The following is a 15,731-nucleotide window of genomic DNA, read 5'->3' as shown; positions in this document are numbered from 1 at the left end:
CTGATGACATCATCCAGTGAATGTGTGTTTTTCTGAAAATTAAATAGGTTTTATATTTATGTATATCTCAAGGTCAATGGAAGAATAAATGGGTATATAAGTGTCTAAATGGATGCTTTTTTTGTAAAAAAAAAGTTGTGTAACTGACTGATTAAGTGTATCATAGTGAATACATGGCTTACTGAGTAATGTTTAAATATGAAAATATCTGTATCAGTTTCTCACTTTGTGTATAAGTGGCTGCATGGGTTGGTGAGTAGCTTCATGGGTGTCTATATAGGTAAATAGTTCTTTTTTTGAATATCAGTCTGAGTGTCTGTATGGTTCGGTGGGGGGTATTATGTAGTGCATTGGTGCATGAATGAGTGATTCACTCTTTGTATGTGTTGAAGACAACATGTGTGCAGGACTGTATGGGTGGATGAGTGTGTGTATGAGTGTGTTAGTGAGTGAATGACTGTCTCAATAGTGTCTTTATGAGTAACTACATATCTATTAAACTAGTATATGTGACTATTGGTGTATATTAGTGAGCATATGTGACAGTGAGAGATTGAAAGAGTTCCTGTATGAATTAGTATGTGTTTCTATAAGTGATTGTTTTTTAGACTAACTATGTGTAAGTTTCCGTAGAAGTAAGTGTGGTGGTGTGTGTATAACTGTATAAGCTAAAAAATGTATGTTTGTTTCTTTATTAGCATGAGTGACTATGTGTGAGTAACTCTATGGATGAGTGGCATTGTGTAACAGGATGTATAGATGTATGAGTACATATGATGAGTGAGTGCATGTATGAGTGACTGTATAGGACTGTTGGTGAATGAGTGGATGTGTATGTGGTTCTTAGAATTACTGAATAGGTTGTTGTAACTGATATTGGTATGTCCATTATTTTGACCAATTTAGTTTCTATTTTTGTATGTGTGTATCAAAGGTTATATTAGGGGAAGAGGAGGTCTGCCACTCTATCACAAGCATGATGTCATCAGTGATGTCATCAGTGATGTCATTTGAGGTGTCATCAGTGATGTCATGAGTGATGTCAGTGACCATGTCATGAGTGATGTAATATGTGACGTCATCAGTAGTGCATTGCGGGCGCGCGAGTTATAGTTAGCTGAACTAACTATAACGGGGAAATTTCATTGTTTTTTTACGAGTGAAATGTCCAGCTAACTATAACATGTGTGAAACCTTTGGTTTTTTCATTGAATATATATATACACACACACACACACATACATGCACATATCTGTTTACACACACACACGCATACACTGGAGAGGTGAACAGCAGAAATGGAGACATGATCGCATTGCTTATGCTGCTGTGAACGAGATTTTGCGTGATTTGGGACTCTCTAAGGTTTTTGGGGCTGTTGACGCCTGTTGATACAGTTGTTTTTAATACTTATGTTGTTGCGATTGATGTTGCTATGAGTAAAGCGACCATTAGGGGATAAAATCCTCTGTCTTTGATACTGTCTGGTATCCCTGGGGCACTGTGAAAACATGGTGCAACTGCTCGGTGTTTTCACATCAATTCGCAAGTTTGCGGCTGCCCTGGGGCAGTGCATTCACCATAATGCACAATGAAAGGAAATGTGATGCATCTATAATGCGGCCCCTGGAGTGGTTGGATGCGTGCTGAGGGTTGTACCAGATTCAAAGATAATGTTAGACCTTGCGGAGATGAAAGCTCTGTAGGTGGAAGCCCGCCAGGATTTGGAAGATCCTGAGGTGGTGAAGAATCTGTAAATGATCTTCTGCAAGAATTACAATTCTTGGTATTTTAGGTGAGATAGCCTTCTCTAGAGATTCAGGCTCCTCTCCTGATGTGATGGATAGAGCTGTAGAATGTTTTGACGTTGAATGTCTCAATGGCAAATGTCCTGATGGCAAATGTTCCTAAGTCCCCCTCTTTTCTCTGAACATGTGATTTCGGATCATGGATAACCATCTCGTCTTCTGACCTAACTGACTAAGGATGTGTACATTGGCCACAACATTATAATTACAGTCTCTTGACATGGGTCATACAATGACCAACTGAAGTAAAAGTGCTCCCCCAACTCAACCAAAACCCTGAACAGACAAATGTAAATCCTTGAAGACAGTGACAACACTCCTCCCAGATATCTTCGTATATGCTCTCTAGGTCATTTAAGACTAGACAATGGCATCACCACAAAATACTGACCCATTCTGAGTGCAAGATGAGGAAAGCCCTTGACTGGTTAGCCTCCTTCAGACGTTCAAAAACAAAAGTCAACAAGAGGAAGCACAACAGTAGGTTTTCCAATGTATTTCCCGAAAAGTGAAACTGGAAGGCAGCTACAGATCATAGGTCTTGTTAGTTGCAAGGAATCGGATCATTGCTTGAAGATGTGATTACCAGGGTGATTTCTTGGTACGCATCTGTTCCACCAAATAGCGTTATTGTGTGTCTGCTATTCATTGTATTGTAGTGATGTTAGAGCAACCCAAGAGGGAGTTTGGGGCTCCTTTACATAGTTGTAAGTTCCTATCCCCTACGTATGGCCCTGACCGAAGTCGCGTATTGTTGATTCACTTGATCATTACTTTGAAACTTATACAAAGATTAATAAAAACCTAAAAAAGTTCAATTAGTTGATTGCACTGTATGCCAAATTCACTCTTAGGACTACAGATCTGACCCTCATCTTTGCTTGGGATCACTTGTGTCTAGGAATAGAAAATTCCTCTAGACGTGCCGTGCTACCAAATCTTACAAGGAACAGCCTCTGCTTACCTTCTATCAACTCCAACAGTTTATTTCCGTATTCCAAAACTCCCTCCATCTCTATCTGCTTCGACCGAATGTCCTCACTCAATACCTAAGGGAGGAGAAAGGATGTGCGGTAAGAGACCTTCTCATGCAAAATGGGAAGAGCTTACTAGACGGAAATGGACACCCAATAAGAAAGTGATGCTAGAATGTAAGCAAAGGTGGCAGCATGCACACACAGAGATAAGATGCACCCTTGCACATTACTTTCTTTGCACATTTTGTTCAGAGGCAAAGCACACAGTTTTGTTGTCACTAAAGAGTAATAAAAGGACAGGGTCCAACAAAAAGCACAGAGAGAAAAAGTAGAGTGAAGAACACCTGCCCAGTATTACCCTATGACAGATCTTGTCAACAGTTGATCAGATAAATTATTGTCTGAGGTCTTCAGTATGGAGAAAAATTGGTTCTGAACCTAGGCATTCCAGAACTGTGGGGTCCTGGACCTGCAGATGGGTTTCAAGTTATACACAGATACAGTATCCTTATAGGAGATTTCAGAATTGACTGTCGTAATTTGTACTTTCTGTACAACGAAAAATGTTGCTTGAATTTTCACAAAACTTCCTACTGTGATTGCACAACAACATGAGAAGACGTTGAATAAAGACTAGGTTTTAAAGAGTTCTTTCTGTGGGTTCAAAGTCATATGTATTTTGGCAGCAGGAAGATCCTTCTTAGCAGGAAAGACCGTCTCTTTGTACGTGGTCGAAAACGTATTCAGTTTAACAGCATGCTGAGCCAGGCATGAACATTTGATATCAAACTGAGGGCTGCCTAAAGAGAAGAGGCTAGCAAAATTAGTAAAATACCTATGGGATCAGATGTAAAAGGTAGACCGAGAGATAATAGATGTATAGTGTACACAGTATATATATAAAAAATGGATAAATCACAGAAATCATACATTGAAACTAAAATAGAACATCTTGAAATGCAAAGATGTAAATGGATACCATGAAGGCAGAGAATTTATAATGGATAGGTGCATTGATGTATAAGCCATGGGTGGGTCACAAATAAACACTATTGACAGAAGAGTATTCAATATCAACAAAGACATTGACTGAGAGTGACAGAGACAGAGACAGAGAGAGAGAGAGAGAGACAGAGAGAGAGAGAGAGAGAGAGCAGAAAGAAAATATGTGGATATTTGGGGAAGCAGCAAAGCCTCACCAATTTTAGATCTTTAGTTATCAGTCTAACTGGATATATGGACAGTCGTGCAGTGCGTAAATCAGAAATGTAAAACTACCTGGATATGCTGATGGGCTTCCTGGATCTGAGTCACACAGCCATGAGCTCTCCACAACTCGGGGAGCCGTCTCTCAGTGGCAGCCAGCCAGTCCTGGAAGGCATCCATATGTTCTTGAAAGGCCTGCGCCACAGGTAAAATTTCTTCCAGTTGACTGCGCCTAAGGATCATACGGGCAAGCATATAAAATTAGTTGCTTTACTTTTTGTGTATACTGCTAATAGCTTTGCCTATTCATATATTTCCTTGTATGTTTTTAGCCCCATTTTATTCAATGTTTACATTATACTTATCACATCAGTTCTTCAATGTTGCAGAGAGTTAATTAAGGCACAAGAATTGACAACTGATGTGATGTTCTTTCTCAGACTTAACCTGGTTTTCTTGCTGTTAAATAATCCGAGTTCACGCTTTTTAACAGTTTTACGGATCTGTTTTTATCCGGAGATTCATTTAAGAAAAAGATTTTATGGATCAAGCAATCCAAAATAGACAAGCTGATCTGACAGGTGAAACCACTGGGTCAGGCAAATGTTGAACACTTCTTGTGATGCAAGACGTAGAGGCCTTTTGTCCACTCCGGGATACCTGCATTCAAATAAACAGTGAACATGTAGGGGCAAGGTGAAAAAACACCACAGCCCAAGACGAACCAAGGCCCAGACTAAAGGGGTGAACAATTACTTGTTTTCCTGATAATCTGAAATTTAACATGCGGGTTTCTCAATCAGTTTATAAGACTTTTTCTTTGGTTAAAAAAAGGAATTCACAAACAAACAAAAGAGACACAGCTTGCAAATCATGTATTTCAGCAAACATCTTGAGGAAAACACAACTGAAATTGGAAACGCGAGAGATGCTCCAGAAATCAGATATTAAATGTGGCTACTGGAGTCAGCAAGGTTGATGATCCTTAGAGGCAAGATACTTTGCTGAACTGATTGATCAAAAGATTCCTTTGTGGTCAAGTCATGTAGTAGTGGATACCCTGATCGGAGAGAGGAGACTAGGGACATTGACAAAATGCAAGTAAGCGGTTTGAAATTGGAATGCGGTAAGGTCAGCACCAGGATACCCTCCCGGGTTAGTTGTGCGCTATTCACATACACACAACATAGCATCAGGTCATTCATTGGTTCCACGTCAGACAGGAACAGTTATAGGCTTCACGGCAGACCTGTCTCTTCCCAACCCCGATTATTTCATATTGGACAGAGCAAGAAACGCCTCCTCATCTTGGTACTGAATGGGAACGTAACTTCAACGCACTCTGGCAAAAACGGTGGGCTAATGGGGCAAGAGTTGGGTAAGGAAGGGTAAACAAAAATATTCGAGGTAAAGGAAGTAAGGTAAGCAGGAAAAAAAAGTGGAATTGTTGGGTGCGATAAAGATGGAGGGGTGGTGCATGCAGGTAACGGGCATTGAGATACAAGGGAGGAGGCTCAGTGGATGAGGAGGGGCATTGAAGACAATCAGGCAGGGAGGGAAATCTTGGAACTTTGTTGATGATTGTGAGTTGTAACCAACACACATGCAAATGCAACATCTATGGTGCAAGATACACCGACAAGCAGAAAGAGAGAGAACTACACAAACTGTATGCATGAGGTGCCAACTTTACATTTCCAATGCTTCATACCCGATCATTTGTTAATGCGACCTTCATAGATTATACTCCCAGCTGTGGTCATGAGAGAGCTGTATATTATTTCTATAAATGGGAATGTCTTCATACTAAAGGGATAAAAAAAATATGTGGACGCAGTGGACTAAAGCTTGGTACTAGACTGGTTTTTGGACAGAACAGGAGACCCAAACGTTCAGGAAAGCAGGGACATTTGGAGAGAGATTATATGGAATCATGCATATTGGATTGCTGGGGGCTGGCTAACGGCCAAATCGCATTTTCAATGCCAGAGACTAAAGAGTTCTAGTTGAACGCCGCTTTAACAATTTGAAAAGATTTAGTTGGTCTACAAATAGAAGAAATTCTTCAAAGCCATGCTAATGTCAGTCTAGACAATATTTTACCTGAACCTCCCCCTTTTCATATTTATTAAGGATTTGTATCCCCCCTCATTTACTAATTCTAAATTTCAGTCATTTTTGAGCAAAGAAAAAAAACATTATTTATCTAGGTGCTTCACTTTTCCCAGAGATAAGGTTTTTTTTAAAACCCATTTTTAAACCTAACTAGTTAACTATGCCTGTACTACTACACCAGCATATTCTTTTGTTCGACTAAAGCACACAGTGCATTACTAAAATTAATACTTATGTATTAGCTATAAGGTTATAAAACAACTACCAATTTTAAAATTATAACCTTTTTATTTTACAAAAATAAAGAAACTAAAAAGATAAAAGGTCAGATGGGCAAAGAGAGCCTTCAGCCGGAGACATTTTTCTGTGCCTTTTAGACTGCAGACTGACCTACACATCATGAAGTACAGCCCTAGGATGCGGATTTAAACCTTTACGCACTCCACTGTGAAGATCATGGAAGCAGGAGAAGAGGACTTGTGTTTCCAAATTACTTGCTTGCCTGAACCGGGACCAAGATCTGCCTGATCACTGAAACAGTGATGCTTGGAGAAAGAATGAATGATGGCCCAGGTCCCGGCTTCAAACATGGAATGAAAAAGGCCACTGATATGCCTGAGGTTTTAGCCATATCGCTGACAAAGGGAATAGTATATTCTTCAGGAGGGGTCCTACCGGCCACCTCATCACATAACACAATACACAAGTAAATCACAGGAGACAATTTGTTTCCTAAATTCTTGGGCCCGAGTACAACCAAAAGGACATCCAATTGAAACTCAGCAGAGAGGGCTTCATCCTCATAGTAATGGAGCACTTCAACAACGCCATGAATGCTGGGGGGGCCTGCAGGGCTGAAGAAAATCCAATAAGACAGATAAGAGTGAACCCTGTTGCAAACAAATTCACTGACGCCTAGTGCACAAAGAATTCAGAGGTGTGAGGTGGTCACTTTGTCAATAGCTGCTGAAAATTCCAATAGCAAAACAGAGGAACGGTTGTTGTGGTGTACCTAAGAAAATGTTACTTGCCAGGACCCATAGACCCCCCCCAGGTGTTGGTATCTTCCACAGAATCACATGCTTGAATCATTAAGCTTACAATAGCAGTACACAACTTTAGCAAGCCTGAAAGACCTTAAACCAGTGCCACTTTAGTAGCATAATTATCTCACTGAAAAGACCACTGTCCATCTAATGAGGTGAGAGTACCCTAAACTCCACTCCTCCCAGAGATCATCAGAGTTTTCCAAAAATGGATTGTGTCAATGTTTCCTCTGCTTGCTTTAGATTGGACAAAGCCTCATTCTGTAATTGTTTCTTCTTAGTCGCTAAGGCAAGTTTGTATCTAAGCATAAATTGTTGAACGTCTTCCCTATCGATTGATTTCCTATGTAGGGTTACATTGAGGTTTCTGCAAACAGCAGTGCAGGTTTTATCAAATCAACCATTTTGCGGTTGGTTATTACCCTTTGCAGGTTTAGTCAGAAAATAATAAATTGTTCTCAAGATGTTTCCATGTGCTTGCTTTATAAAGCCATCGTTTATTACCTGTTCCAGATAGGTCACAATATCCTGCTTAAAAGATTTTACTATGGAAGATCTAAAGCCAGTGGGATTTACTCCTGATCATTTTATTTTTATTCCTTTCGGTCTTACGATCACTACATTCCCTGCTCTAATTATAGTGTGCTGGGGCCTTATGCGAGTCTGGATGGGTAGGATCAATGAATTATCGTCACTTACCTTTATGCCCTCCATCAACCTTTGTATTTGTTATCCAGGAGTTAAGTGAAGTTATCATATGATCAATGGTATTCCTGGTACCCCCACCCTATAAAGGCCAGTAGTGGATTTGGAGAAAGATTTCGACACGAACAACGCACAAATTATGCTTAACCAAGAAAATATTCAAGGCATCATTATAAGGGTTTTGTTGAAAATGAGCCTGACCCTCGCTATGTGCATTCACTAAACCACATACCTTCTTACCAGGGCAAAGGTATCTTCTTATGTTAAAATCCCCTGCACATATTAAACAGAATCCCTTTATTCCATTATTTACAAAAATATCTAGGTCTTTCTCCATGGCCAATGCCAGTTCAAAGCAAGCGGAATCATATTAATTTTTATAAAAATGAATAATTAATAAATATGGGAATTATCTTAAATTAGCAGAATAAATTGATATTAAGGGAAATGTGTTCAAGACCTTTGCTGGAAATGAAGTGGAGAAGAAGGTTGCAAGACCTCCCTTCACTCTATCCACAGTGTAAGGGGTAGCTGGGGTAATCAATGACATGAAACAATTGTCCATGTTTTCTGAATAGATATAATCTGTGCCGTAATGATATATGTCTTCCTATAATCTCATCTTGGTTTATCCAGAATTCCTGCTACAATCCATGAAACTATAAGATAAGGGAAGATGAAACACTGGAAACGGAGCAAACACAAGGTAAAACTAGTGTGTTTTCATCCCTGAGAATACTATTAACAACCACCTTGGGGTGGGGCAATGATCCAAGGGAGCACACCTACTAAACGTATCTACAGCCTCGCTAGGATGCACGTACTTTAACCTTCCCTTAGTGTGATAAACTGCACGGTTGAAAAGTTATTGATACAGCTGGTAGAAAAATCCCAGGTGTAAAACTTTACTTTTTCCGCGCATGCATGTTATGGATGAGTGAGGAGACGAAAGAATAGTAACAAATACTTCACAAAACCTAACAATCTGAGACTTCTAGCCACAGATTCCATACCTTAGAATAATCCCCAGGCATCAGACTGGATCCGGAAATGTATTGTGAGCTTTACCCCCGCGTGCCGGTAGGTGGTATTGTTCATCTCCACGTGGTGCCGTCAGTGCCGGAAGTAACATGTGCAGTGCCTATATAGGAGCCACCCCAGCACACTGATGTCATGGCTTTTCTTTCAGCGCCTGTCAGCACAGATCGGAAAAGAGCTACCCCCAGTCACTATTTGACTGACGCTTTTTCAACCTTTTTGTCGAAGATTTTGTAGAGTTTGTCTTCTGGTGTGGCACAGTCTCTCCTCGAATTTTATATCTTACTTGCAGTCCCCACATAATAAAGGTGCCCCACCGGGGGAACTGCAAGGTATTTTTAATCCACTGATCTGGAACCAGTCTTTATCCAGTATCTTTTTATCTAAAAACTCCTTCCTGCCTGAGTCCAACAGGAGGTCGAGTCTGCCCTGGTGGCATTGTCCTACCAGGGTGGAGAAAGGTTGCAGATGATGGAGCATGACAATTACACGTGAGGGGCTTCCTCTTCCATAAGAATGATCTTCCCATCCCCATGCACTTGGACAGGTATTCTGTAACGTCCAAATTGGACTAACGTCTGCCTGCATTGATGCAGGAATACTGTAACTCGTATTCTACCTATAGCTGCCACACTGATTTGTGATTGTTGTAGGTCTTAGGAGGACCTGCGGCAGCCTGACCCTCTCCTCTCCCTTGTGTGGTAAAAAAACTCCTCAGAAAGTAGCCTCAGCGTTTCATAACTAGCAGGAGATCTGAAGGGACCTTTGTTAGATGACATGAGGTTCTGTGACAGTTCAGCACAAATTATGGTAGAACTTGTTCTGAAGCAGTCAGATTTGGTTGAGAAATTAAACAAGTTGAAGATTTTCAGGTTTTCATGAAGTGAACTGAGCAAAGCTCAGGGAGACTCCCTTCACATGGCATGCAGTAGAAAATCTGGGGTACGGTGGCCTCTGATGGGAGAGGAAATCAGGGTGCTGTAATCTGGTTGAAGTTTAGTTCTTTTGACATTAGGTGAATAGGATATTAAAATGAATGTTTTGCTGTCCATGCAGGCTAGGTTTAGTACAGTACTGCTTTTCTGGACTTACCACAAGACTTTCACCTCGACAACGGGGAATGATTCAAACAAGTGACCATTGCACATAACCTTTTGCCCTCAACCCTGGGACATTACAGATCAATTGCAGGAGGCATCACTTAATTACTAACTAGTAGTTTTATAACCCAGAGCATGTCTTAGTGAGTCAAATGATTGCTGCCACTAGTTGCTGTGATCTGCAGGTCTTGGATTTGAATTGCAGCAAGAACAACACAGACTTTGATCCTTTGAAAGTTGTTGAACTGAATACCAGTATATTGAGTGTAACATTTACAGTGTCTATGAAGCACTGACTAAAAAGCGATTATTACTAATATTAGTTTTAGTAATATTAAGAGGTCTGAAAACATTTCTGAAATAATCTATCAATTTTACCACATTCGCAAGTTTTGATAATTGCTGAAGATTCACCTGCACTAGGACAAATCTCTCATTATTCGCCAAATGTTCAATGTCGGATGGATCTGAAGGCCTTTAGATTGAACACTCTACAAATGTCTTTTAATTCCTTTGTGCTTAAGGGCCAGAGATGTGCAGCACTGATCACAAAACACTGGTCGCAAATTGTGACCAGTATTCTGCAACTAGTGTGCTATTTTGCAAACTGGCCAGCGTACTAATAGGTCGGCTTGCAAAATACCGATTCCTAGTGGTTCACAATTCGCCCTAACTCATGAATATTAATGAGGTAGGTCACAAATTGTGACCCACTAGGAATCGCAGCCATCACATGGATGGTGGTCAGCTTTGAAAAAATTAAAAAACTACAAATGTTATCAACATTTTGTATGTGTTGGAAGTGGATCCCTTACTGTATGAAAATGCCTTACCACTACCTTTCAGTAGTCGGTAAAGTATTAATGTTTTGTGCCCGGATTTCAGTCTCAAACCATTGATACATATCAATCTGATTTTGGAAGGGACACACTAAACATGCACAAACCAAATACCAATTCTGGCTTTGGTCACAAACCCAAATTGTGATTCAGTAATATGTTACCAAATTACAATTTGTAGTTTGTAGATAGCAAAAGGCCTTTTTGCAGTCTGCAAATTGAGTAGTTTAAGGCCTGTGAATCTGATTGTTTGTGACTCGAAAAAAGAAGAAGACTTCGTACATCTGTCCCTAAATCCGAAAAAGTAGAAATGAGACATATAAAAATGTTAATGGGTGGGAAAATTGCTCAAACCCCTTGTGGATCTGTGAATTCAAAAAAAGACTTCAAACTTAACGTTGGCACAAGTACATCATTTATGTCCATGTGTTTCACAGCACGGTTGGAGTTCGATTGTGCCAGTTCAGGATCTTCATGCATGCCTACAAAGCCCTCCATGACCTAGGACATGCCTACCTCAACCACCGACTGAAAGTCCACCAACCCCCTAGAGACCTGAGATCCTCTTCACTCGCCCTCGGACACTGCCCCTTCAACCGAGCAGTGGTCGCTCCTTCTCCTACATCGCTGCCAAGACCTGGAACGACCTTCCCCTCTGCACAGCGCCCTCTCTGGCAGACTTCAGAAAGAGACTCAAGACCTGCTCTTCAATGGAGACACACTCCCAGATACCCATAGGGGTGACAGTGCTGCTCTTTACAAATGCTATTTGTTCGATTGATCATGCATGATCGGTACCGAAATACTAAATTAGAAAACAGAAGCAAGAACTCAGTTCTACATGCCGATTGCAAAAGCCAGAATACACAACTAGCCATTCTTACCTTGCTTCTGCCGTTCGGATCAAAGCATTCCATCTTTCCTGGAGTTTGGTCTTCTCTGTGCACACACCGGTTTCATCTGCTGTGATGCTCATATCTGTAGATGACCGTATGCCCAGCAGGACACACTGAACTTTGGGCTTTCGTTCCTCTAAAAGTCTCTGCAGCAGCTTTCAGGGATAGAAGGAGAGGCAAAGAAGTTACTTCTAGCAGAGGCAATGCTGGCCCTCAATACCTGGACTTCTGAAGACCCCAAAAATGTTCTGCTCCACACACAAATGCAAACATTTACTGCTAAATGAGCACTCGGGTGTTTATAAACCTTTGTCACCACTGTAGATAAATTCTGGTCAGGCTGACAAAAACGGCTATAGAAAATCTTCTGACGTACTGTACTGAGGTATAGCAGAAAAAAATCCTCACTTCTGTTGACTCGCTTACTCCCTATTTGGTGTTTGCACAGTTTTGTCAATATACTTAACAATAAAAAGAAATGATTTCAAGAATTGGGAACAGTAGGTGAGATGCAACACTCTTTGAGCATCAGAAGATCAGAGGCATTCTGCATGGAGGTTACCACATCTCCAGATCCTTTGATTAGTTTTTATTTTTTTTGCACACAGATTTAATTGTTTTTCATAGATTCAACATTATAGTTGTTACATTTATCGATGATCTACTTGGATCAGTGTAATTTCAGGGCATAAAATGAACACGCCATGGTAAAGATATGCAATCGACACTTAATCTCCCACTCCCCCCCCCCCCCCCATGAGTCAGTACTATATTACAAAAATTAAAGTGAACATCATGGTTCAGGAAGTGCGCCAGCATACAAAGCAAGGAGACACGGGACATTCGGTATTAGGCATTAATTCCCAGCAAATGCCTAAAGGTCTACAGTGTAGGCCGGGTAGAAGAGACCTCCTCTATAAGGAGATAATCATGGTGACCCCGCAGGCGACCTCGTAGGTGTGTCCGGTTCGGGGTTGGATAAGCTATCTACCATAGTTCCCCAGGCTCGGGCTACATCAATATTTTCTATCCCTCTTCTGGCTTCTCTCAGGAGTATTCTCCCCTTACATCCTGTCCATTTTATCATTTCTCTTCTCCACATGTGCACTCGGGGACCACCAGGTGTTTTCCAATTTCTAGCTATCTTGCGTTTGGCAAGGATAAACGCTAAGCCTTGGAACTTACTTGTAACTTTTGTCTTAGATATGTGGGGAAACCATCCCAGCAAGCAATGCCCGGGGAATGGGGGACCTCCCTCTCAATCTCTTCAATCGTGCATAAGACCTCTTCCCAGCATATGTGCAGCATGGTGCATTTCCAAAACATGCGATGAATGTGTTCCCTTACCTTCCCCACACCTAGGACATGCCGGGTCAGTTATCTGGAAATACCTACTTATGTGTTCCGGGGTCAGATAGGACCTATGGAGGACATAGTAGTTGAGGAGCTTAAAACGTGCATTCCTAGAGACCTTGGGCGTTCTGTCTAAATGTTGTCCCAGTCTTTTGCTGCAATAGGGATACACAGCTCGTCTTCCCACTGAGATCACAGCTTTTCTAACGGCTGTTGATCTGTGCGCAGCGTTCGATATAGGCAAGAGAATGTCTTAATGATGCCTGTAGAAGGAGCCATATATTGACAGCTCTGTGATATCGGAGGTTCAGTAGTTCCCGTATGCCAGTGCGGTCGTGAGTGTTCTGTGCAGTAGGAAGTGTCCCCGGGGTAAGTCAAACTCTGCGTGGAATTCCTTGAACAGGAGCAGTTCGGAATCTCTGTAAAGATCCCCCACTTTCATCACCCCAGCCTCAATCCAGAGGTCACGGCCCCGCCAATTACCACCATGCGGAAACCCTCGAAGGATGTTAAGCAGTGGTGGCACAAAGAGGCCCGGATTCAGATCTGGGTTCTGTCTCTGTGCTGGTCCCTGGACCAGCCATTGCAATTGGGCTGCAATATAGTATGTCTCGAAATCGGGTACCACCAACCCACCCACTGTTAAGGGGCATTGCATCGTCGCACGCGCTACCCACCTAGGCCCTGTTCCCCAAACAAAGACCGTGATCAATGAATCTAACTCCTTAAAAAATACATTTAGGATCCATACAGGAAGTGTACTAAAAATGTATAGGAGGCGAGGGAAAGCCACCATTTTCAGGAGTGCTATTCTACCAGCCACAGAAAGCGGTAGCATCCTCCAGAAGTCAATGGTTGCCTTCAATTATCTAATAGCTCGCCCCAGGTTTCCCCCAAAGAGGGAAGTCTGGTCGTGATCGATCCAAACCCCAAGGTAGCACAAGCATCAAGGTTCCCACTGCAGCTGAGTTATTTCCAGATCCTCTGATGGCTGAGGATGTGGTGTTGGTAAGCTTTTCTGATCCTGTGTATCAAACTAGCGCTGAACCAATATGCCAGGGAAAGTTCTGAACAGGCTGTTGCATTGTGCATTACAAGAAAAACAATCTTACAATGGGAAATAGTACAAAGCACTATGTGCAGGAGGGGTTTGGGAGATGGGAACTGGTAGCTGAGACAGCCATGGTTAAAAGTAATGAGGTGACCAAGCACGAGGGGTCTATATGTTAAAACAAAAAGGATTCAAGCTTCGCTTCTAGAATTCAAGAGAAGCCAAATCCCTGCCACCTTTTCTGAGATTTCAGAGAAGGAATATGTGCAGGCAAGACCCTCTTGAGTGGCCCCTAAAATGTTCAGCAGTGTATTACCCATTTCCACATGCTGCACTACCACTTATAGATGTCAAACCACACCCCTAGGGCGGTCATCATATGTGGATTGCTGCAATTGCCCTAGATTAGAAGTCTTGTAAAGTACCCCAACTCGAGAAATTTATCATCGGCCTTATCTTCACATGCATCACATGTGCTACTGTTTAAACTCTTACAAAAAATGCATAGCATCCTTTCCTACTGATGTTCTTTATTGCAATATATGGGTGGGTGATCCTTTTAAATTTCTATACACAATGTGCATTGGAAAATACAGATGACCTTGGATTTATACTACTGGAAGATGTGTCTACCAATGATTGCCTCAGAGCTGCTACAACAGAGCATATACAAGTGTTAATTTCTTCCCTGGTCCATTCTACTATCAAAAATAAATGTCTCCATCAAAAATAAATTTGCAGCTGGCGTCATCCTCTAAAGAGTGCCTTCCTCTGTGCTTCGAACCCTGACCATCACTAAGCTGCTGCACCACACAACACGGAGGGAGCTTTCACCTGCGCCTCTTGCAAGTGCACTAGTGGTCTCCCACACCCAACTCCTCCCACTCTTGCACCAACATCACCCAGCATTCCACCCACTCACACAGATGAACCACCACCTAGAGAGCACACCACACTCACATGTATACTCAACACCCGCTCGAACACATAACATGTCACAGAGATATGGGTCCTTTGCATAGACCATGCGCTGGACCTGCTTTTCCTTATGGAGACATGGCTGAACCCTACCCTTAGTACCAAAAATCACTACTGCCACCTCTTCCGGCTACAAGACTGCCAGGCAAGACCGGCAACACAAGCCCATATGCAGAGTCCCCATCATAGTCAAAGACACCATCAGCTGCACCACCTCCACAGACACCCCCACCAGTTACATGAACATCTCACATGTATGTAACGCATCACAGACAACTTCTCCATGTGCAAAACCCTCATCGACAGACCAACAGGGGCCCACACCAACTTTGCCAATGACCTCATGGAATTCATTGCACCCCTTATCATCGACTTCAGCACCTTCACTCTGCTCAGTGACCTGAACTGTCACCAGAGCCGGACTGGGAACACAAAGCAGCCCTGGCAACTTTGTTGCTCAGCCCCGGGAGGGGCAAGTGTGAAGCACTGCTCCTTTTGTTACTGGGGGCCGATATTACAGCACAACTGCGAAACAGGCCCCCAATAACAAAAACGGCCCCACGGCTGCAGAACCGGCCCCCACCCCTCCAGCCTCCCAGGAAAAAACCCATGCCCACTA

General features: G+C 42.1%; 1 protein-coding gene across 5 annotated transcripts in view; it reads right to left on the bottom strand.

Annotated features, from left to right (window-relative positions):
* LOC146830407 (microtubule-actin cross-linking factor 1, isoforms 6/7-like) overlaps positions 1–15,731 on the bottom strand; it is a 456,496-nt gene that overhangs the window by 340,227 nt on the left and 100,538 nt on the right. For all 5 annotated transcript variants that reach the window (XM_085604595.1, XM_085604596.1, XM_085604592.1 and 2 more), the window contains 3 exons: positions 11,719–11,885; positions 4,064–4,223; positions 2,773–2,857 (listed from right to left, as the gene is read on the bottom strand). In XM_085604595.1, coding sequence (XP_085460721.1) covers positions 2,773–2,857; positions 4,064–4,223; positions 11,719–11,885 — 412 coding nt within the window. The remainder of the gene's footprint in view (positions 1–2,772; positions 2,858–4,063; positions 4,224–11,718; positions 11,886–15,731) is intronic.

This window comes from Triturus cristatus, chromosome 5_1 (genome assembly GCF_964204655.1).
Source record: "Triturus cristatus chromosome 5_1, aTriCri1.1, whole genome shotgun sequence".
Taxonomy (NCBI): Eukaryota; Metazoa; Chordata; class Amphibia; order Caudata; family Salamandridae; genus Triturus; species Triturus cristatus.
Note: the sequence above shows the minus strand (reverse complement) of the source record. Positions and strands in the feature narration are given on the sequence as shown.